The 23,459-nt window shown below is 34.0% G+C and overlaps 1 protein-coding gene across 1 annotated transcript in view; it reads left to right on the top strand.

Annotated features, from left to right (window-relative positions):
• The window catches only part of LOC149803001 (uncharacterized), a 326,500-nt gene extending 304,303 nt beyond the window's left edge, over positions 1-22,197 (top strand). The window contains exons 44-47 of the mRNA XM_089953863.1: positions 4,305-4,555; positions 6,834-7,120; positions 14,032-14,176; positions 20,537-22,197. Coding sequence (XP_089809989.1) covers positions 4,305-4,555; positions 6,834-7,120; positions 14,032-14,176; positions 20,537-21,747 — 1,894 coding nt within the window. The 3' untranslated portion in view covers positions 21,748-22,197. The remainder of the gene's footprint in view (positions 1-4,304; positions 4,556-6,833; positions 7,121-14,031; positions 14,177-20,536) is intronic.
• Positions 22,198-23,459: the final 1,262 nt, after the last annotated feature.

The following is a 23,459-nucleotide window of genomic DNA, read 5'->3' as shown; positions in this document are numbered from 1 at the left end:
ATTTTGATAAGAAAATAATGGATTCTTCATAGCAAGGTCAGTTCAGAACCAATTACCTTCTAAGCAAGACCTGTTGGACAATATTTTCCAGTAAACTATGCCCTACTGGTGCTTACCTAGTGACTGTCAAAGCATGGGTCAAGTACATGATGTACCATTTGTTGTACTCTTGACTACTTCAGGTAGACAAATATAATGTGGCAGGCATATTTATATTCATACTCAAACAATCTCTGCAAGCCACACATTCAAACTTCACATTTTGATCTGACACATCCATTAGCTGGCAAGTACAGTCAACCTTCTCCAGCATCTGTCTTCAAGATCTATGTTAATGTGATAATGTAATGTATTTGATCATGATAGAGAAAGGATATTTTATTGCAAAATATTTCTCATAGAATATTTGCCTGATCACATTAAAAAGCACCTGCACAGCTCTCTGCACAATGTAAGCATCCCTGATGTTTCACTCAAGATACATGTGTCCTCCTATCAGTGGCCAGAGAAGTTAATTTGGCAAGTTGGATTCAAGAGGTAGTGGATTTTATCGTAATATTCATGTGATGACAGTATTCTCAGAGAAATAAAATTTACTCTGAAAATTTCCTTTCTGGGGCAAATTTCCTAAACCTTTTATGATACACTTATTAGACTAGTGCTAAAGATGTGCCTTTTGATGTTCACAACTCTTCAGTAAAATATTTTCAGTGTAAATTTGATTTTTTTTTTTCTCTCATTGTAAATCTTTTTACATTTTTGGCCATTAGTCCCCTCATGTGACTATCTATCATTCATACTTTTCTTATGGAGAAAATCATCAAAATTATTAAAAATATCAGTTCACTGCTTGGTAATATATCTGTTATGATATGGTTTGCATCATAACCTTCTTCTCATCTCTTGCTGTGAGAAGGGATTACTCATAAGTTAAGAAATGTCTTTACCCATGGTTAGAGAGAGAGAGAGAGAAAAGAAGTAATGCAGGCTCTCTAACAAGGGTGTCACCAATAACCATGAAGATAACACTACATCTTGGGGAATGAGGTACGGAATCGCTGTAAGGAAAAGACAGAGCTGTTCTGACTGGAGCAACGAATTAATTCTTCATAAGCCTGATTCGCTATTTATTTTTTCGTTGGCTCAGTCTTAGTGAGAACATGCCCCTTTGAACTTTTCCATGGAGATTGTGTGAACCATCTGTGCAACAAATCCAATATTGATATAATAATTTGTATGTTCTGCAGCTTCCCCCAAATCTAACTTGATGACATTTAGATACAAGTGAAATGTATATTGTGCTGACAATTGTTGATTTTTAGTTACGAGCAGAATGTATTTTGTGCTGATAATTGTTGACATTCAGTTACGAGTGAAATGTATTGTATTTTTTATATGGGTTTCTGCACCTGCTTGTAAAGTGCGATCTTTATAAAATAGCATACAGTTATATTATACAGATATATAAATTTTATCTCCATATATTTTAGTGGAAAATTATTTTCTATATAAATTAATGAACAATTACTTTTAATACAATTTAGAATAAATTTCAATCCTAATACTTTTACTTAAAAGTTCTGTCCTAATATATCTAAATCTGTAATCCCTTTTGCTATTGAGAAATTCCTGGCTTCATTGTCATATTTCAGAGGCTGCAGATTTAGCATCATCACAAGCCACGGGTAACAATCCACAATGCTCCTTATAACCTTTGGCTTCCTGTGCTGATGTTTTGTTGTTTTCATGAAAATACATAAACCTGTTTAACCAATCACTGCAAGCACAATGTTTCACCATTGTGACTAGACATGACCTTTCACACTGTTTCAATAAGTAGATCAAAGTTTCTCTTATAAACAAGAGTCACTTAGTGGTCAATAAAATGGGCACTTTCATTACATTGTCTTATTCACAGTATACCTTTGTTTATGTGTACTTAAGAAGCAAGGAAATCTCATATAAACAGCAACTGTTGGTAAAAGCATAATGTACTGTCACCCATGGCTTGTGATGATGGTGATACAGATGACTTCATCAATTCTTGTAAGTTTATATTTCAATGACTTTTTTTACAAATGCCTATCCCAATTCTGATATGACTGCCATTAGAAAACCCTTTAAATGACTTCTCAAAACAGCACGAAAATCAGCTGATGGATAGGTGTACTGGTATAAAATTATTTCAGTTTTTTTTTTATTTTTTTAAAATACAAATGATTGTTCAATCCACATTCAGATATGGATGTTTTATTATTTTTTTTCAAAACTGCCCAAAAAATCTCAAGCAGATTTAATACAGATAATTCTGGCATCAAGGTCTTTCAAGTTTTGCAGATACAGTGGCATATCTGCTACAACACATGACCCTTTACAATTTACACAATGTGAAAAACAACTTAACTTTTAAGCCGATTTGACAGAAGCATTCTGGCATCAGGGTCTTTCACAATTATATAAAGTATATGAAACTGACATGTAATTTTGCATAAGTTCTTACAAAATATAGCAGAAAAATCTTTGAACAATTTTCAATATCACTCAACAGAATTTTAAATCTTTTTACAGAAAGCTCTATGGTATAAAAGTTTTTCAAATATGTAAAATTGTTGCATATATGTATTCATATATGGCAGTGATTTGAAGTAAAAGAGAAATATAATCTGTGAAAAAGTGCTTTAAAAAAAGATCACTCAACAAACTTTAACTAATGGAAAATATCCTGGTAACAGATTTCTTGGTCAGTTGCTCTAGCGTTTGGCTTGTAAAACCAATATCAGCTGAGTGAGCAATGTCACATCCACCTGAACCTCTTGTTTACCATAGTATTTTTATCTGACTGTGTTCTTACAGTGCCAGAGTCTTCCATCAATACAGATTAAACCATAACCTTCTTGCTTGTTGTTTTGAATTTTAATTTCCAGACACATTTCTTTCTGCATCCCTTTTAATCAGAATCAGTATTATTCCCTAAAGCCATATTATCTGCTTTGTCTGGTTCACTAAAAGCAAAGTGTTTTGCCTGCAAACAGGAAGCTGTCATTGGTGTTCATGGTTTACACAGTGTTATTCATATAGATCACGTTTTTTTTTGTTGCTTCAACTATCATAGATGAGAACAGCTTATGGGCTGGCCTGTTGTTCACTGTCCATCAGCCTATTATCACTAATTTGTTATAATCACTGTTCCTAAACAGCTTGGATGATTGCCATCAAACTTTACACATGCACATTTATGCCAAGATTTAGTTGGTACTAAATGAAAATGGTGCTGCTGGGACACTATATTTATATCCAGTCCAATGAATATTGAATAGGCAAGATTTTCAGCCATCTTGTAAATCTATTTCATATTGCTACTCCTCCTGAAGAGATTGTCATATCAACATGGGATTTGCACTAAATAAAACTTCTTATATTCACTGTTTAGTCCTGAATGAAAACTGTGCTGATTATACATTTTATATGATCGTTACAGCAGCCATCTTGATAATCTTGTTATCAAAACTCCTCCTGGATGGACAGTTATATTGACCTAAATTTTAACCAAAAGACATTTGATGTCGAATTGGACATAAATAGAACTGGTACTAATCTGACATAAAAATGGCCACCACAACAGCCAGCTTGAAAATCTTGTTACCTCTCTTATGCCTGAAACAGAACAGTATATTGACATTGTGTTTCACTAAATATTTTTTATGATACTTAGTTGAAACCAAATGAAAATGGTGCTGATCTGACAACCAGAATGGCCACCATCTCGAAAATAATGTTATCAGTCCTCTTAAATTGAAAGTCATATCAGCATGGAGTTTTCACTTGAAGACTTTTTGTGTTGTCTACCGGGTAGTTGGTTTTAAATGAAAATAGTGCTGATTTTGCATCCAAAATGGCAGCCACAGTGATCATCTTGAAAACTTTGTTTATTTTCTTCTCAGGAATGTTAGTGCTGATTTGATGAACACTTCACAATGGAAAGAAGTCTTGGATTCCTGGAAATTCTTTCATCCACTAGAGTGTCAGTTCCTTAGAGCATAATTTATACACATTTATGCATCAGAATATATAGTGCTGGATATAAAAATGTTTCTCTTCATGAAAAATATTGCTAAGTACAACAATTGTACATACACTTTTGCGTGTCTTTATGAGAAGTTTTTGCAAGAAAACAAGTACTTCTTTTTAAATGAGGTGCCATTTAAGTACATTGGTAATTAAGGAGCAAGAAATAATGGTAATACAGGTGCTAAAGAGGTTTTGTTTTATAATTACGCCATTACATTGTTCACATTTTTTAACAGGTCTCGATGGATGTACTTAGGCTGGCTGCTTTCATTTGGGACCTCACTGGCTACTACTTGTTTGGTACTCCATTTTGGTTTGATGTTTAGCCTAGCCAACAGTGGCGATTGGATTTGGTCCATCTTGGTCTCACTTGCACACAGTGCATTGGTTGTGGAACCTTTGAAGGTCCTCATTCTTGTTCTCATCCACACAGTGTACCTGAAGAAGCCAGTGCATCTAGAGAAATATAGGCTCACTACACATCAGGGTAATTTTAAATCTGTAGTTAGCATTAGGAAATAATGGTACATTGCTTGGTGAGAGAAAACATTGTAAGTTTAGGTCTTGTGACTATTGGTACAAGCAGAACTAAAGTAGCCTGAGAAACATAGGACAAAATGCATGTGGATCACCTCTTCACAGTCTGTATCAAAATTTACTTTGTACAAGTGTTACAATAAGCATAGAGAATATGTATCTTGTACATTTTAATGGGTTTATAGCTATGTGTAATTTAACTACTTTTAAAGGATAGTGCTTTCTAATGTTTAATTACCATTCCAGTGGCCTACTGGCTAGAACATCCGCCTCAGATGTGGGAGGTCACGGGTTCAAACCCTGGCCAAGTCATACCAGTAACATAAAAAATGGCACTAGCAGCTGCTTCGCTTGGCACTCAGCATTAAGAGGTTACTGTGCAGACTGGTCAGCCTGGTGTGAGAATAATGTGAGTGGGACATCATGCGGCATGATGCCCCAGTGCTAAACATCACTATAAACTGGCACACTGCAAACATCATAGCAGTATCACTAAAAACAATTTTTTAAAACGACGTTAAAAATCCAAAATCACACACATACACACACAATGTTTAGTTGCACACAAAGGATGTTTTTAGAATCTTAATAGTACCAGATGGTTTTATACCTGTCTTATATCAGGCATATCATATTATTGTATTGTCTTGGTATTCATCCGTCTATCCATCTGTACATGTATATAAAATGTTTTAAACTCAGAAATTGTCTAAATATGACAATTTAATAAAATGGAAGAATATTGAAAGTTGATCTTGCCAACAGGATTTAATTTTCTCACCTAACCATTTATGTCAGCAAGCGGCCAGTTCCGACCTGTACTTTATTCAACAGTTAGTTGATCTTGCTAACAGGATTTAATGTTGCTGTCGGATAAATAAAAACCAAGCTTTTGTTTGGTCCTATAAAGTTGGCAACTTAAACAAAAGCAATGAATTCTGATTGATTCTTGCATTTTCCAAAGTGATCGGTGATTAAAACAAGTTTATTATGATGTGACAGATTCCTTTTTAACTTTATTTAGAATGTATCAATGTATACATAATTATGCCTTCATTAATCATATCAGCCACATATCTCATGTTCTCTTTTATGTACTTTTCATGATGATTTCTGTAACTAAATACATGTACTGTTTAAACCAACTTGTTGACAGGTTTTATTTCCCTGTGAATAGCCCCATCCCCTTGGTAGCCTCAATGAGATGGGAACAGACTGACCAAAATCATGGCCAATTTAAGTACATGTACTTGAAGCATGTAAATAACAACTATGCAACCATGTGCTAATGCCGACATTGAATATCATAGTGACTGTTTTTCATATCAGGATGTGACAGATGCAATATTTTATTGTAGATTTTATTACAGAAAGGTAAACAAAATACAATGACTTTATTTAAAGAGGGTGTCTAATCTCCCTTGAGGCCGTAGACATCCATTTGGTCAAAGGTTTCCTTCTTTATGATATCATTTTTGGATGGGCTACAGCTGTCTTGGTCACTGCGATTATGTGGCATGCTAATTATGTTTATACTTTTTCTTCTTCATTTGTACCTGTTTATGAAGTAATAAACAAAGTAACATTTGGAGAAAATGTAATTTACATAAGAAATTTTTAAAATAACACTCCAAAAATGATATCATAAAAAGGAATACTTTGACCAAATGGATATCTTTTTTAGAAACATTTTTCAGTTGATGTATAAGTTTGATATTCTATTTTTGTCTATGATGGACCATTTTAGAATAGTTTTAGAAACCAAACTTTATGTATAGTTTTTTTAACCCTTAAAATAATAAAAAAATATATAATGCAAATTTGGGACTGAGTCAATAGTTCATGATAAAGCAATATCTATGAGAAGTAAATGGAAAAGATGACTACTTTTCATGTCTTTTTTGATAGTGTTTTGACACCCTGTAACCATTGCAACAGACACTTGAACACAAAACTGATGTCAGAAATAAATGTTAACCACCTCATATGTACAGTATACATAATATAAGGATATTTGGAAAGGGTGCAGAAAATGGCCCTTGTTCAGTATAGTCCTTTGGTATGCTTGTTTGTATACTTGTGTAGATGACCTGATTTGATTTTTATTTAATTATAATATATTTCCAGTTATTCTCAAATTTTTTAATTATTGTGACTGACTTATTTTGTCTCCATCTATGTGATGGAATATGTGTTTTACCAGCAAAAATCTTTTTTTTTTAATTCAGAGACAGATGAAGAATATGTGCATGAAGCAGATGCAAGGAAAATAAAGTACATCAAACCTAAATTCATCCCTCCAAGTGGGACACTCCTTGCACATATTAGGAAGAAGTTCGAGTTACAGTGGATGATAAACTCAGCCCTAAAAGACATTGTGCATTATGTCCTTTTTTTAGCAGTAGTTCTCATTTTTGCACATGCCAACTGGAAGATACAAGATTCATTTGCTTGCACTAAAACAGTGGAGCAGATACTCATCAAGTCTACTGATGAGCATAAAGATTTCAACAAGGTAGAGTTTAATTCATTGACAATGCCTAGTAATGAGAGTGTTTCTCTCATCCACCTCCAACATATTTGTTGTTTAAGTTTAAATCCTAGGGGACTAAGAATAGACATACCAGTCACAGTGTTTCAACCATGACATACCATTGCAGGTTTCATACAGAATAGGTGCAAAATCCCACCCAAACAAAAGAGATTTAATGCATCAAAAGCAGCACAGCTAAAATGAACAAGGCAAGTGTGTTGCCTTCAACATGATGCATGGCCTAGTGGTTAGAGCGTTAGCCTCTAATGCAGGAGGTCATGGGTTTCAACCCCCGACTGAGTCATACGAAAGACTTATAAAAATGGTACTAGCAGCTGACTCACTAGGTGCTCAGCATTAAGAGGTTAGTGTTAGGACTTGTCAGCCTAGTGTCAGGATCATGTGACTGGGTGGGACATCATGCTACATGTCTGCGGCATGATGTCCCAGTGCTAGACATCACTATAAACTGCCACACTGTAGACATCGTAGCGATATGACTGAAAAATTGTTAAAGCTACATTAAAAATCCTAATCACACACACACACATACACATCCTGACCTGGGTTTTCCACAAATTTTGTTTTTTAAGGTCCTGCAAAGCAAATGGTAGTGAGGTGGATCTTTGTGATGCACTCATTAATAGCTGTATTTGATTAATTTGTCCACATGATGTCTTGATAGAACAGTTTTTATCATAGCGATATGATTGAAAAATTGTTAAAGCTGTGTTAAAAATCTAAATCACACACACACACATACACGAGATAAAGATGATCCAACTAATTAATTAATTGTCCTAAAATTGCCCTATATTGTACAAATGTGTGATATCAGTATAGTCATAAAAAAAAAATTGTTATGTATTCACACCAAAAAAATGTTTAATTAGACTTACAAATCTACTTTTTTAGATGAAAAATTTATTAGCAATTTCCATACACAATCGGTAGTTTCCACATGCCAGAAACGGATATGACATACATTTATTCCTTCTATTCATTCATGTGTTTAATTCCCCATGTAAATATCTGTGATATATCTTATGATTGTGCTTTTGTACAGCAAATATGGTAAACTGTGTTACATATTGATCTAACCAGAAGAGTGATGATGGGACAAATGGGTTCTTTTTTTTTTTTCTCTGAAAGACCCTGTTTACCTGAAGAAAAAAACGTGGATTGAAGCTGTGGGATCGAATAGGCTGAGGGATGGGAAAGTAACATTTATGCCAACAGCAATATCCCAATTGTGCATGCAGCATTTTGAGGACAGTTGCTTTTTACACCCTCCTTCAGCGATGAAATCCGTTGGTGTACAAATGAAATTGAATTTGTTAAAGACAGCAGTGCCTACAATTTTCCCAGAGACTGTCAAATATAAGAAAAAAATCCCTTCATCACCCAAGAAGTTTGGACCTCCTAAAACCCATTGAAAGCTCTATGTTGCATATGAGAAGAGGGATAGAAGGAGCACAAGTAAAATATATCAAATACTGTAGTATCATCAGTTTTCATGGGGGACCAATTTTTGTGGTTTTCATTGTTGCCACAAACCACAAATTTAAAGTCTCAATGAAAAACGATCCACATAGTATGATGACCCCCTCCCCCCATTTTCTTACAGTGTTTCACTCCTAGAGCTACGCAGTTACTAGTATTTAATAAATCAAGACCAATACTGTAATCTGGTAATTAAATATTGGCTTTTACATGTGTTTGTTTTATTTTTTTATTTTAGCCTTTTGAAACAAGAATTATAAATCATTTTGTATTGTTCAATGCACACGTTCAATAAGGTATTCGATAGCCATAATTTTACACTCACTGGCTTAAATCGATATGTCAGGTAATTAATGATAGAGAGACAATAGAGAAAAAGCATAAGTTATTCAAACATTAGTAATACTGAAAAAGAAAGAAAAAAATAATACAAAATGACAGTATGTGAAAATTAAATTTAATACTTATTCAAATCAGTCCTTCATTCGAGTTCAACTGTTGTTGAAACTTCTAAATCCTTCTGAAAGCACATTTCATTTTATCCATGCATTTTTAATCCAAAAGAACAACACTCCTGTAAAATACTTTAACTATTTCTTGAAACACTATTATTAATGAAACACTATTTATATACACTAATTGCATCAGAATATTAAAACTCACACGTCACATATTTTTGGACAAAACCACTGTATCAGCATCGTGTCAGTCAAGTCTCATGGTACTCACAAATGCTTCTCAGATAAATAGTCCCCAAATTGCTGAATTAAACAAGCCAAGCTTTCTCAAAACCACTAATAATTAGGCCAGGTCTTTCACTCATCTCATGAGCTGCAATTATCCATTGGGGGGTGGGATCTAAATTGAATTTTACCACTCTTAGGCCACTATTTTAATGCTATGATCATTAGAAAGTACTGATGGTGCAATCTGATGTACAGAGGTTTAAGTAAGAGATCATTCATATGTACTATAATAACCATTTGGCCTAGTGTTGTTGGCTAGGTTGGCTTCCTTTTTGATGTGGAGCACGAAAACATGGCAAAAGTGATTAATTTTGACAGGTGTTTCATTTGTGCTCATAGGGTGGAAGTATTGTTTTGTGTTGTTGGCTGCATCAGCTTCGACTGATGTTATTCACTTGGTTGAAAACACGGTGTAAGTATTGAACTTGCCAGGTCTTCAATTTTTTTTGTGCTCATACAGGTGGTAGAATCGTTTTAAACATTAAAATAACTGCTGTTTGCATCAGCATAGTTTTATTCTTTTGTATTCTTTATTTTGAGTATTTGTAGAGGTCAAACCATGAAATGAATTACCTACTAATATGCAAATTGTGACAGACAAAACCACGAGTTTAAGTACCCAAGAAAATGCCTTTTTTTTACAAAACCATGAAAATTGAGCCAACAAAAATAAATAATACTACAGCAAAGATTACAGTACAGTAATGTTACTGCAAATGTAAAATATTAATATTTAAAATATTCATAATACTTTTTGAATGTGCAGAAGGTAGACTTTGATCAAACTCTTTATTTAGCATTATTATTTTACCTGTGTTAACAGGAATTTTGAAAATAAATTTAAATATTGGAACAATGTTGAAAGAGACACAATCTAGTGCATTGTGCACACACATCATATAAGGCTGAACAGTAAATTAGTTTTCAGTAGTTTCATTTAAATGTTTCCTAGCTATAGTTTTTTTTTTTTCGACAACAAGAAGCATGTACTTCAACTTGTGGGGATAAATGTATGTCATTTCCAGTTGGCTTCCACTACAGATGGGAAATCATAGCTAAGGGGAAGTAACAGTGTTGTATACTTCTGTTTCGAGTAATTAAATTATTATTTCTTCTTTACACTTGATAATTTTTTATTCTTTTTGCGTGAGCATAACTACTTTTAATCATGTAATGCAAATCTGATGTAAAAAGAAAAATGTTAGAGTATGGCTGGTGACCCTTTAAGTGATTTTATCCCATTTCATTTGTCACTATAAAGAAACTTCTTCCAGAAATAATTGTGCTGTCAATAAGTCTGATATTTCTTGTTTGAGAATAAGCTCAGCATGCCTCCAGAATGTAATAGTCCCAATGAAAATATGAAACAAATTCAAGTAACGTACTAAGGTAACTGTTTTATTAACATCTTTGACTTAAATTTGTTTTTAGTCTTAGCAATTTTAATTTCAAGTTCTTCCAGTCATGATACTTCCATGATAGCATTATTTGCATTTATAAAGGCAACAACATTTTGCTAAGAGGCAGATATGAACAACATACATCTAAAACTTTTTTTTTACCCCAGAGTCACTCTTGGACCATGAAACTTGCAAGGATTGTAAAAACAATGTGACAGTATTGAATGGTTTAGGATTTACAATACATCCCACAAAATCTGTTGTTGAACTCACACAAACTGTTTTGTATGATTTCTTACTTCTGCAAACAAGATAGTTCAGTAGAGTGGAAGGCACAAATCTGTAGAAATAGGGAAATCTGTTTAGAAATGAACTTCATTAACAGCAAAATTGATTGCTATTGAATCTAGCCTTGAATACATCCCTTTCTACTATAAACTTTTTAAAAATGGCAAAAAAAGAGATATCTGAAACCAAAGAAAGGAAATTAGGATGCATTAGTTTCTCTTCTCAGCCTTGCTAAAAATAAAAGTATGTATTTGACCCAGGATGTTCAGATCACTCTTAAACATATTTATACTGTAACCTAGATTTTGTGCATTAAAGTGAAAGTTTTTTCTAATGGGATGGAGAGATGTAAATGAAACTAGCAATTCATGTAATAAAGACTTCTGGAGTGGGTGATGGAGTAGTACACAAAATTGGACACCAATATAATGTTCACATTAGGATATTTATGGATGATACTGTAGCTGTTACCTACATCAATAAAAGGGCAGATAGGAAGAGAATAGTTGATCAGATAGTTAATATTTGGGTCTGGTGTTTTGCAAGAAACATTTGGTTGTGTGTTTGCCATCCTCCTACCTGACAAGAATAATTTAGAACCAGATAACCTATATAGGAATTTTGATAACATTACAGAGCAGATATTAAGTTTATCTTTAACAAGATTAAATTCAGAATTTAGATACTATCATATTGACATTTTTCACTATACACTGAATCATCAAATATGTGATATATGTACCAGATCCAAATGCTTTTGCTATTGAGGCTTTCTCAATGACTTGGTCATGTCTAATTTTATACATGTTTCCCCCCTCCCCTCCCCCCCTTTTTCCAGTCTTTTAGGACCAGGTATTCAGAAGATAGGATTGATACCCTTGATTCAAATGTAAATGATGTTCCACTTTTTCTTACATAACTTTTTGATTTAGCTATAGGTTATTGCTCCATTAATACTGCTAGATATGCCTCGTCTTCATTAGTCAAATAGAGTAGCATTGTAGACCTTAACTCTGATATGCTTGGGAAAAGATTTTTGAAGATAGCCATTATTACAGAGAAAAGACTGCACTTTTCGAAAGTTTTATTACTGATGTATTGGATGGTTTAGACTTGAGCAGAACTATGCTAGCAAGGTTCCAGTGTTAAGAATTTCAGATAAATACATAAAATGCATGTGTCATGCTTATAAACATTATTATCTGGCACTGTTAATGCATATTTTGCTTTCTTATTTTGTGCTGAGTTTGCTTGGATACTCAACTCTGAAATCTTATGGGATCTCAAGATATTGATAGGGGAAATAAAATTTCACAACTAAATAACACTTACACAAGTCACAGTTTGGTTGGGATTTTATGAACCTTTAAGCACCTGAGAGATCACATGCCCACCCATCTGCAGAATTTATTAGCTTCATGCATATCCCATCATGCTGAGTTTCTTTGATGCATCCATGTTGATCATGCTCTTATTCTGACTCTTCATGTGCCAAGTTCCATCTCATGTGACCTCTCAGGCACTTACAGGTTCATAAAAATCCCAATCAAACTGTGACTTGGGTGCTCCTGTTTATAGTTATGAAATTAAGATAAAACATACCAGGATTTGTCAGACCTATCCATTTTAAGATGCAACTGAACATTCAGCTCATATTTCAGTCATATATTTTATTTATTGAAATATTGTTGAATCCAGGCAGGTCAGCAGATATTTATATTTCTTATCTTTGATGCATAGAATCTGTAACCATTTTCATATGTCCTTTGCAGTCTAGACATTACTGAAATCATGTCCGAGAAATGTAGTTGTTGTGATGATTTTACCAACATATACGAGTCTGACTATTGTAATGGAGTACTCTTTTATAGCATAAGTTAAGTTCAACAGCCCTGACATTTATTAAAGTAATCGTAGATACATCAAAAGTGGACAGGATACTGATTGGAGACAATCTTCAAAGGATGGCTTTAGATATTAATACAAACTATTAAACTAAATTTTGGCTGGATGTTATTTATGTGTATATCATATTCAGTAAAGCTTATGTACACAACATAGCTGTTACAATGAAATGTCTCTGTGCTTCATGAGGACAGTGGTACGGCATATAGTATTACCCATCACATAAAGTCATCACTGCTGAATTATTTAGGTATGGCTTTTCCCCATCTATAGGTGATGGTCTGGGCCAGGATAATTTTTCCATGAAAAATCATAAAGAACCAACTTTTCTGACCGCTAAGGAGAATTCATTGTTTTTGCAAGTGATCTGAGTGTGCTCTGCTTGAAGGCTGAATATTTTCTATACATATGAATGTAAACATTTATGGTCCAAACTTTAGTACAGCTCATTTAGTACCAGCCACACCTTGATTAAGTTTTGTGTTTAAGTCTGTTTTCATGTATTGTAGTGGAGAATCCATGTTCCATGAACACATTTCTGGTTAGAGTTAGTTGGGAGTCACTGTGATGTTTTTCATGTTTATGAAGGAATAATTAGTAGTTTGATTATTTGCAGCCTTTCTGCATTAATTATTCGTATGTGATGTACATCCTGTTCTGTTGAGGGGGCCTAAACTAGTATTGCCCTTGGCTGTTTATCTGGATTTAAGATCAGAATTTAATCAAGTTATAACCATGTTGAGACTTGAGTGATATATGCAGCTTTGTTTCTTCATTTAAACTATATTGTAGGGGATTTTCATCATCCTGGCATCAAGATACCATTTGCTGTTACTTATTGTGTTTAGGCCCATGATAGCCAGATGAGCTAAGATAGGAGCACTTGCATATCTTGCTTAATAAGTCAAAGCAATTATTGAAATTACTATTTTTTATATGTGTCATCATTGTACTGGATTTTATTTTGTTTAAATACAGTAAGAAATACATATTTGTCTTTGGAATTTTTAGTACTGGGGGATCTTGATAATTTACTGTTTTCTTGTCATAGGTGAAAGATGTGGACAGTATGTTTCAGCACTTTGAAAAGGTTATTTTGCCCACACTTGACAGTTTACAGGAGTCCAGTTCTACACAAACATCCAGCTTCTACCTAGTTGGCAGCCCCAGGCTACGGCAACTCAGGATAAATCAAAGTTTGTATATCATTCTGTTATTAGCACATACACCCCTCCCCATCCTTGTCACTTTGGCCACCGTTTTCCATCACTATCACATTGCCATTACAGCAAATCCTTGTAGCTAGCATATGTTAGGAAACCATTCAACATCTTCTTTGGTCCTATAGTTCCACACATTATTGTGAATGATATCTGCATCTGTGGCTCTGTGAATTTTTAGGTCATCATCATTAGATGTAGCTAAAAGAACTTAATTCTTTTCTTGCAAAAAGTATTTCAGCACCAATCAAAGCTATATACAGTGTAACACATCTCATTAAGTACCAACTGAAACAATGTGGTCTGTTTACATCAATTTTTTTAAGTCACCATGGCCTGTAGAAGAGTTGATTTGTTTATTAAGGAGTGATCAACTTTCCTGTTTGGCTACCTTTGGCCATAATGTAGTTGCCTCCCTTTATTTCTTTGCAGTTGCATCCTGATACATATACATGTACTTAAAATATGTCAGATGATACACTTCTGGCAGCAAGTCTTTTTATTTGTATCAAAATAAAGATTTTATTCTTCATCTTACAAATCACATCACAAACGTTTGATATTTAATAGAAATTTAAAATAGTTTATCAGTTTTAGATACAAAAAATAGTAATTTTTTAAGGAAATATTTCATGTCAAATCAACATTCACAAGCATTTATTTTTGAATTACCTCAGCATCCTTTAAAGAAGTATTTAATATAGTGATTTAGCTTTGGGACAAATTATTAGAGAATTTATTCTAATTGGTAGCATGCCAATGAAAAATTTGCCTTGAAATAAATCAGTATAACCTCTGATATCAACTTTAATGTTGATGTATAACTATTTGCTTTCTACGGTGATTTGTGCAATAGACTATAACGTAAAAGAATTCAGCAGAAAAATAAACCAGCACTGGGTCATTTAAGTTTGTGATCACCATGATACTGCCAAGAAATTTTAAATGGTCACCTGAATATGTTTCTTGTATGTTCAACTCAGTCATCAGTTAAGGTTAGATATGGAGTTTTTCAATGGATATGAAATGAATGTTCAAGTTTTTCAATGGATATGAAATGAATATTCATTTGACCCTATTATAGGTCCAAACAGAAAAAATAATGTGTTTTACTCGTTTTAAATTCAGGGTAGGCAGGTCAGGGTTTTTTTGTTGTTTTGTTGTTTTTTATTTTATTAACACTCTATATACATGTACATGTGTGTGTGTGTGTGTGTGTATATATATATATATATATATATATATATATATATATATATATATATATATATATATATATATATCAGACCTGCCTTCTCTTATGATTCTGCCATAAGTCTTACGAAAATTACCCTTAAAATACAGACTTACAGCATACTAGCAAAAACTATGGAAAAATGATCATTGCCAAAAAATCCAGATAATTGGTTCATCCATGTTTTATTTGGATCTAGGTTTCATCTTAGAAGTAGTAAATTAGTCAGGGAACCAAGCTAACTTTACAGCAGCACCCCAGACACTTTAAGCTGCACCTATTTGTTCATGCAAAGTCTCTGCATGATCAAACTGTTGATTATAGAATTTTTTTAAATGGTGTCCAGAAAGCGATGCATGTTTAAGACAAAAGGGAAAATATGCTTCTAGAAAAGTGTTTAATAATCAACGAGAAGAATGAAAAGGAGTAGTCAGATTCTTGTGAATAAAAGCTGGAAAGGACACAATTACGTTTATTGGACATGCCAATTTGAGTAAGTCTCGTGGAGGGAGATATGATTGCTGTCATCATCTGAAATGGAAAAGAATTTCCAAGAATTATGTCAAGTTGAGAGATAGCAGCAAGCCATTGAGCTGCATAGAGTTTGGAACTAGAGTTAGTGCAACTGTACTAGTGGTAAATAAAGTCTACACGTACTTTACAAACTTTTCAGCTGAACATAATGTTTTTCGCCGATGCGTCAAACTTTTAATTATGCTTTCCAGCTTTGCATTAGCAATTATTTATATTTTGTTACAACTTACTGAAAACTGGTGAATCTTACTGAAAAAATTAACTGCCTCACTGAGACGGACTTGTCAGGGTTGGCAGGTCTGATTTTGTGTGTGTGTGTGTGTGTGTGTGTGTGAGGTGTGTGTGTGTGTGTGTGTGTGTGTGTGTGTCTGTGTGATTTTTATTTCTTTTTACCATGGGAGAAAAAAGTACTAGTGTCAGCAGTGAGAAACGGGGACAGTTGGCCAACTAGTAGAAACACACATAGATTTTGTTTGGCCTAGTAAATATTTTCCTGAATGGTTAATTTTTTTTCGTAATAATTACTTGCCAGATACTTCATGATAATGTATGTCTGTGTACATAGAAGACTTGTTATTTCTTAATTCTATACTATGGTGCATGTATCCAAAGAAGGTCTGCATTAAAAAGCAACCCATACTTCAAAACCTGAACGTTATCATGTTGGTATATAAATTTGCAACACTTACTTGATAACATGTTAGATCTATGGTCATCTTTTTTTTGTGAACTACTCATGAGCATTGTTTCTATATTTTTTATTGAAACATGGGAATGTTGGGATGTGTATGCATTGGTAACAGTCTGAAGAGAATTTGAAGGACAAATCATTCTAGTCTGGGTTAAATTCACTGCATTTAAAATCTGTCTTATGTCAGATGTTCCAAGAAGCAAAGATTCATAAAGAAAATGTAATCCTAACTCAAGACTATGTCATCATTTGCAAAGACTAATTAAATTTCCTCTAGTCCTTGTGATGACATCATTTCCTAATTTAATGTGAAGTCAGTCCTAAGTCAAAACCTTAACACATTAACCCCTAGCGACGACTTAACGGGGCAGGAGGTAGTAGCCTACTGCCAGGCTCTGTAGCGTCATGGTCATGCATGATACACTAAAGAGGGTGGTATTATAGAAAGGTAGACAGATGTAGCTCTACAATAAAACCAAATAATCTGGAATATCTAGTTGCACTACAAAATACAGATTAAAAAAAAACTCATTCTTTGGACCCGACCATTTTCTACCCAAAATTCGACCCTTGGTCAGAATCCGATTTTGTGTCTGGATTTTAGACTTTTTGGTCTCAGATCTTAGGCAAACCAGTATGAACTGCAAACATTCAGATGAGCCTTTGCAAAAAGTAGGATAAGATGGGCATTTGGAATAAAGAGTGGTCTCCATACAAAAATAATGGCTTCATTTAGCAAAAAAAAAGAACTCCAACTTTTACCCTTCTGCTCATGTTCGAGTCAAATAGCCAATGAAAAACGATATTTCTAACACAGCTAGGCAGTATGTTATTGAAAGATGACCGGGGATTTTGGTGTTTTCGAGTCTATTCAGAAATAGCTTTCAAAATGTGTATCCTACTTGATTTTCAGGCGAAAATGACAAAAAGCTCCAGGGGTTAATGTGTTAACCACTCAGCCCAGTGTCTGCTATTAGGATTAATGCAGTGATCATCTTGAGAATCTTTTTATCGCTACTCCTCCTGAATGGATGGTTGTATCAGCATGAGGTTTCTACAAATAACTTCTTACAATGTTGCCTAGCTGGTCCTAAATGAATATAATGCTTAAGAAGCTTGTTATTACTACTCTCTAATGAAAGGTCATATATGAATAGGTTTTTAAATGAAAAACTTCATGTGATGTCTAAATGGGCATAAATGAAAATGTTACAGATAGACTTCAACATGGCCACAACAATAACCATCTTGAAATTCTTGTTATAGCTACTTCTCCTAGGTGGCTGGTCATATACATATTGTGCTTTCACCAAAAGACTTATTATATGTTGGTCCTAAATGGAAATGGTGCCAATCTGGTATTCAGTATGGTAACCAGGCAGTCACTTTGAATATCTTGTTATCATAAGTCCTCCAAAACAGAAAGTTATATCAACCTGGGGTTTTCCAACAAAAAAATGCATTTTTACTTGTGAATGAGATCTTATTGGTTTTAAATGAAAATGGTGCCACCACAGCAGCTAAATTGAAAATCTTGTTATTGCTAAAGAATTTCATTACCAGAGATGGTTTCAAAACTCATCATTTAAAAGGAAGAAATGGTCTTGAATTCCTTCTTTTTGGTCAGTAGAGCATTTGTCTTTTTGAGGGTCTGTTATTTTAGCTCTACTGGTCGTGGGCCAGGAGAACTTGTGTAGTGGTCTTTCATCTAGCTGTTAGCACAAGTTTGTTTTCCTAAATTATTAGGAGGGATTGCCACAACATTTTACAAATACATTCATCCAAAGATCTAGTTGGTCCTGAATGAAAATGGTGCCCTCAGACATCCACAGTGGTCATCTTGAAAATCTTAAGGCTACTCATCCTGAATGGATGGTCAATATGGGGTTTTCATCCAAATACTCCCCAAAGATTGTGTTGGTCTTGCATAAAAAGGTGCCAGTCTGACAGACCAATATGACCACCACAGCAACCCTCTTGAAAATCTTGGTTGAGCTACTTCTCAAGAATGAATGGTTGTATCCAAATGGGGTTTTTACTGTAAGACTTCTTATGGTGACTACTTGATCCTAAATAAAATGATGTTATCTGACATCCAGTATAGAATGGCTACTGTGTCTGCCATTTTCAAAATCTTGTTATCTCTGCTTCTCCCAAATGGATGGTTTTATCAACATCGGGTTTCCCCTGCAATAATTTTTATATCTAGATGGTCCTAAATATTAATGGTGCCTTCAGACAGTATCTTGAAATCTTGTCATTTGTCATCCTGAACAGATGGTCATATTAACATTGAATTTACACTAAAAGACGTTGTGCAATGTCTAGTTGGTCCTATATGAAAATAATATGATAATATTTTCATACCAAACAGCAACAGATAAAAGTGAAATACTGACACCAGACTGCATCAGGAAATGTTGCATAGCTCATCAAGCAATTTCCATTGGTGATGCTGGACTCATAGTACTAATTCAGTTCCCATAGTAAACCTATGCAAACACCATGATATTAAAAATTCAATAACTTAAAATTTTTGAGTGCTCATGATCAAACCTAAATTTATCAGTATAGATGAGACCTGGATGTCAGCTTCTGTGTAGAGGAAAGGATATGAGCCTCGGCATTTTCTGGACCTGCATGTGTTTGAAACATGTGCTTTCAATTCTGCACCAAAGAGTCAGGTGCTAATTTTAGTAATGAGTGTTCCAAACTCAAGACTGTTAAAGGACTGAAATTCCATCAATAAAACAATGTCTCTATTTTTTTTTCACTTACAACCAGGATAAGCTCTCAAAAGATTCTTTTTCCTACAACATAACTTACATTATTAACCAATCCTGGTCAGCCAAACCCATATATACTCTATTTTAGGTTCACCCATTTCCAGGCTGGTTCCCATTTTTCCATACCATTAGTACGGTGTGTCCTATAACACGACACTGACCACTAAGGTCTATAACTCTGTTTAATATAATGTTGAAGAGATGCAACCCTTAGAAACCAATTAAACATTTAGAAAACAGTTATCATGTCAGACTGCATCAGGATAGGTTGAACGATTCATGAGTTAAAATGGTGACAAGTAACAGCCACAATGAAGATATTTATTGGATTGACAAGGTCCTATGTTCTGTTCAAATTAATTCTTGGAGACCTAACCCCTACAAGGCACAGTTAAACATGCAGTTGCTACATTGAATGTATGAAACTGATATACAAGGCTTTGTTAAGAAGAGTCCCAAGTGAGCCTGTTATTGCTCACACATGTAGGTGACATATGTCAGATTGTGAATGGATACCTGCCATATTCCCAGACAGTTGGTGGGGGGGTGAGACTAGAACAATGTTTTGAGATCCTAAGGGAAGTCAGTGCATGTGACCAACAAATGTGGTCATCCAGTTGATAAAAAGTTATCTTTTTACATTAGCCTATATAAAATGATTGGAAATTCAAATCTGATTGAAAGAAAATAACTTTTCTGTTTTCTTCAAAGCATTTAATACACTTTCAAAGAAAGAAAAATTGTTGGACTTGGTATTGTCAGATATCATCGCGATACACATATACATATGTGCAAACACTCGTGAAATCACAACCACATTGACATTAAATTAAAACATGCACAAAGTTTATGTCCATAAAATACACTGGATGGAAAAATATATGCTTAAATTAGATGCAGTTTTTTTCTTCCTAAGATTACTGAAAATAGTGTTTTTCAAAACTCAATGATATTGGAGTTTAGGAGTGAAACATCATGTTTTTAGTGTGGCACATCATGTTATAGCAGGGATGGGTTTGAATTCTTCCAAATTTTTTGATGTAAAGAAGTTTTTAATATTTTTGTGCAATAAATGTTGTTTCTGTTTTCAGATTCATGTTCCTCAGTGATGAGGCCCTATTTCTACAACATCACTCACCCGGGATGCACCAAAGATGACTCAGCTTTAGAGGACAAAGGAAAGTATGATGGAACCTGGTTAATTCCCCTGGCTGAAAATAAAGCCCCAGTTTCCAGTAATTGGATCTATCAGTCCTCCATAGACCTGCATACACCACAGTTTTGGGGTACACAGGGTAGTTACTCCGGTGGAGGATTTGTGCTGGAGATGTCATCAGAACTGATGCAACAAAGGCAAGAGGTGGAAAAGATTAGAAACAGTGTCTGGATAGACAATAGGACAAGAGGAGTATTTTTTGAATTCTCACTATACAATCCAAATGTTGACATGTTTACCTTGATAGTGTTGCTGTTTGAATTCTCCAGCTTTGGCACAGTGATTCCATTCCATCAGATAAAAACTGTTAAATTGATACGTCTTTCTGCTCATCAGGTATTCATAACATTATGTGAAATTTCTATATTCTGTTTTGCTGTGGCTTTAAGTAGGATAGAGATAATGAAATATAGAAAGTTCGGAGCAAAAAAGTACCTTACAAGCACATGGAACATATTTGAAATACTACATATTTTGCTGTCCTACCTCGTGACAGTATTATTTATTCAACACCTTGTTTGCACAGTATCTGTCACCAGTAAAGGCTTTAGTCAAACAGTGTTCATCAACCTGTATTGTATTGCATTTTGGGATTCAGTCATACAATATACTGTAGCATTTCTGCTGTTTATGCTTATTATTAAATCTGTGAAATTCCTGAGCACTGGCAGATTTCCCATTTTTATGAAAGTATTTTCCAAGGCAAAAGGGCAATTATTTTTCTTCTGTATCTTCTCAATGGTATATTTCCTGTCTTTCACGCTGTCTGCAGTGTTAGCTTTTGGAAAACAATCTGAGAACTTCAGAGATGTTTTAGCAGGCTTGCTTACTCTTCTGCATGTTTGGTATAACATGACAGATATTTGTGAAATAAATGTTCTTTTGCCAATTTTGTACAGTCTTTTCATAATATTTTTATTTGGGATATTTTGCCCAATGTCATTTGCAATCCTGAATCATTCACTACACCTCGCTAAACAAACTGCAAGGGAGAGACGCCCACATTTCAGCATTATTAATTATATCAAGGAGAAATCAAAAAGAAAAATACTGTTATGGGCTGGAAGATTAAGAAGAAAAGAATGATTTTGTTGATGGCAAATTGACACAAATTTGTTGTATTATTTATGCTGCTGTTAATGTTTGTAATATTAGGATAATGGATTTCCTATTTCTTCTCACTTGCAAAATTGCATTCAGATATTCAGTACAGAAATTATTGTGTTATCCCACAGATGGAAAATATTAAAAAATAAAATTGGAAATTGGATACAATTCAAAATTTATTTGCAAAATTGAACAATGGAAAGGTTTTATAGTTGCTTGAACTTATATTTCTTGTTTTTATATATATGAGCAAAATATTTTTGAAAAATAGAATTGGAAATAGAAAAAATTCTAAATTTTTCAAAAGAGAAAATGTAAAGATTTATAGTTTTTTGAACTATTGTTGCATGGTTTCATGTATAATTGCTAGTTTGCTTGTTTCATTGTTTTTGTTTGAGAAATGTTAATTATATTCAGATTCTGATCCAATTAAAGGCTTATTTTCAATCTTACTTTGTTTGAGATTTTTCATAGCTTCTAGTATTAGTTTTTTTAATTACTTTCCAGAACTTGCAGTCTGAAATCTTTCAAAAGACAAAGTATATACTGCATTATTAGCTCACCTGACTGAAGGTCAGATTAGCTTGTGGCATTGCCCTGCATCCATCATTCATGTGTCAGGCATGTATTAACAGTTTCCTGTGAATGATCTTTAATTAGGCATTATTTATGGACAGAATTTGACATTTCAGATGTTGCTTTATCTTGTCAATATTTTGGCTGATTTAAATAACCTGCCAAATATGTTTGTATTAATGAGGTGGGTTTTGATCGCTTGGTCTTATGGACACACTAGAGGCTTTATTTATGAACAAATTCTGATGAAACTTGTTTTATACTTTATATCAACAAGATCTCTGATGATTTTGATAACCAGTGGAATTCATGCATATTAATGAGGTGATCTTGGATATAATTGTATTGCTCTTTAGATGCACAAGAGGCTTTGTTTTGAACAGATTTAGATGAAACTTGATTTGTAGCTTTATATAAACAAGATTTTGGACAAGTAATCAGCTATATCTTTGCAAAGAGCATTACCTGTTTTGGACAATCCTGATCTTTCTAATTTGTATAATAATGATGAATATCTGCTATTCTGCATAACAGTTGTTAAGGAAATTGAAAAGATTTTCAAAAAGTGCCTAATCATTTTCAAACAAATCTGACAGCAAAACATCTTTACAGTTGATTTTAGCTCTACTGTTCACAGACCTGAAGAGCTTGTGGTCTTTCAGTCCACTCGTATATGTTTGTTATCACTACTCCTCCCAAACTACATTAAGGATTGCCTTGAATCATATTTATCCCATGGTCCAGTTAGTCCTAAATGAAAATCGTGCCACTTTGACATCCCATATGGCCACTACATTGGACATCTTTAAAATCTTGTTAATACTATTCATCCTGAAAGGATTTTCCAGTTGACACAGAGTTTACACCAGAGGACTTCTTATGATATCTAGTTGGTTGCAAATGAAAATCGTGCTAATCTGATGTCTAATATGGCCACAACAGTGGCCGTCTTGAAAATATTGTCTCTACACCTCTCTGAATAGATGAGCATATGAGCATGGGGTTTTCACTGAAAGAATTGTCAGGATGGTCCAAAATGAATATGATGCCAATCTTGTATCCAATATGGCCACCACAGCAACCATCTTGAAAATCTTGTTATCACAACTCCTGAA

This window comes from Sinohyriopsis cumingii, chromosome 3 (assembly GCF_028554795.1).
Source record: "Sinohyriopsis cumingii isolate HCF-2022 chromosome 3, ASM2855479v2, whole genome shotgun sequence".
In the NCBI taxonomy this organism is placed as follows: domain Eukaryota; kingdom Metazoa; phylum Mollusca; class Bivalvia; order Unionida; family Unionidae; genus Sinohyriopsis; species Sinohyriopsis cumingii.
This window is presented reverse-complemented; position numbering and strand designations above follow the sequence as displayed.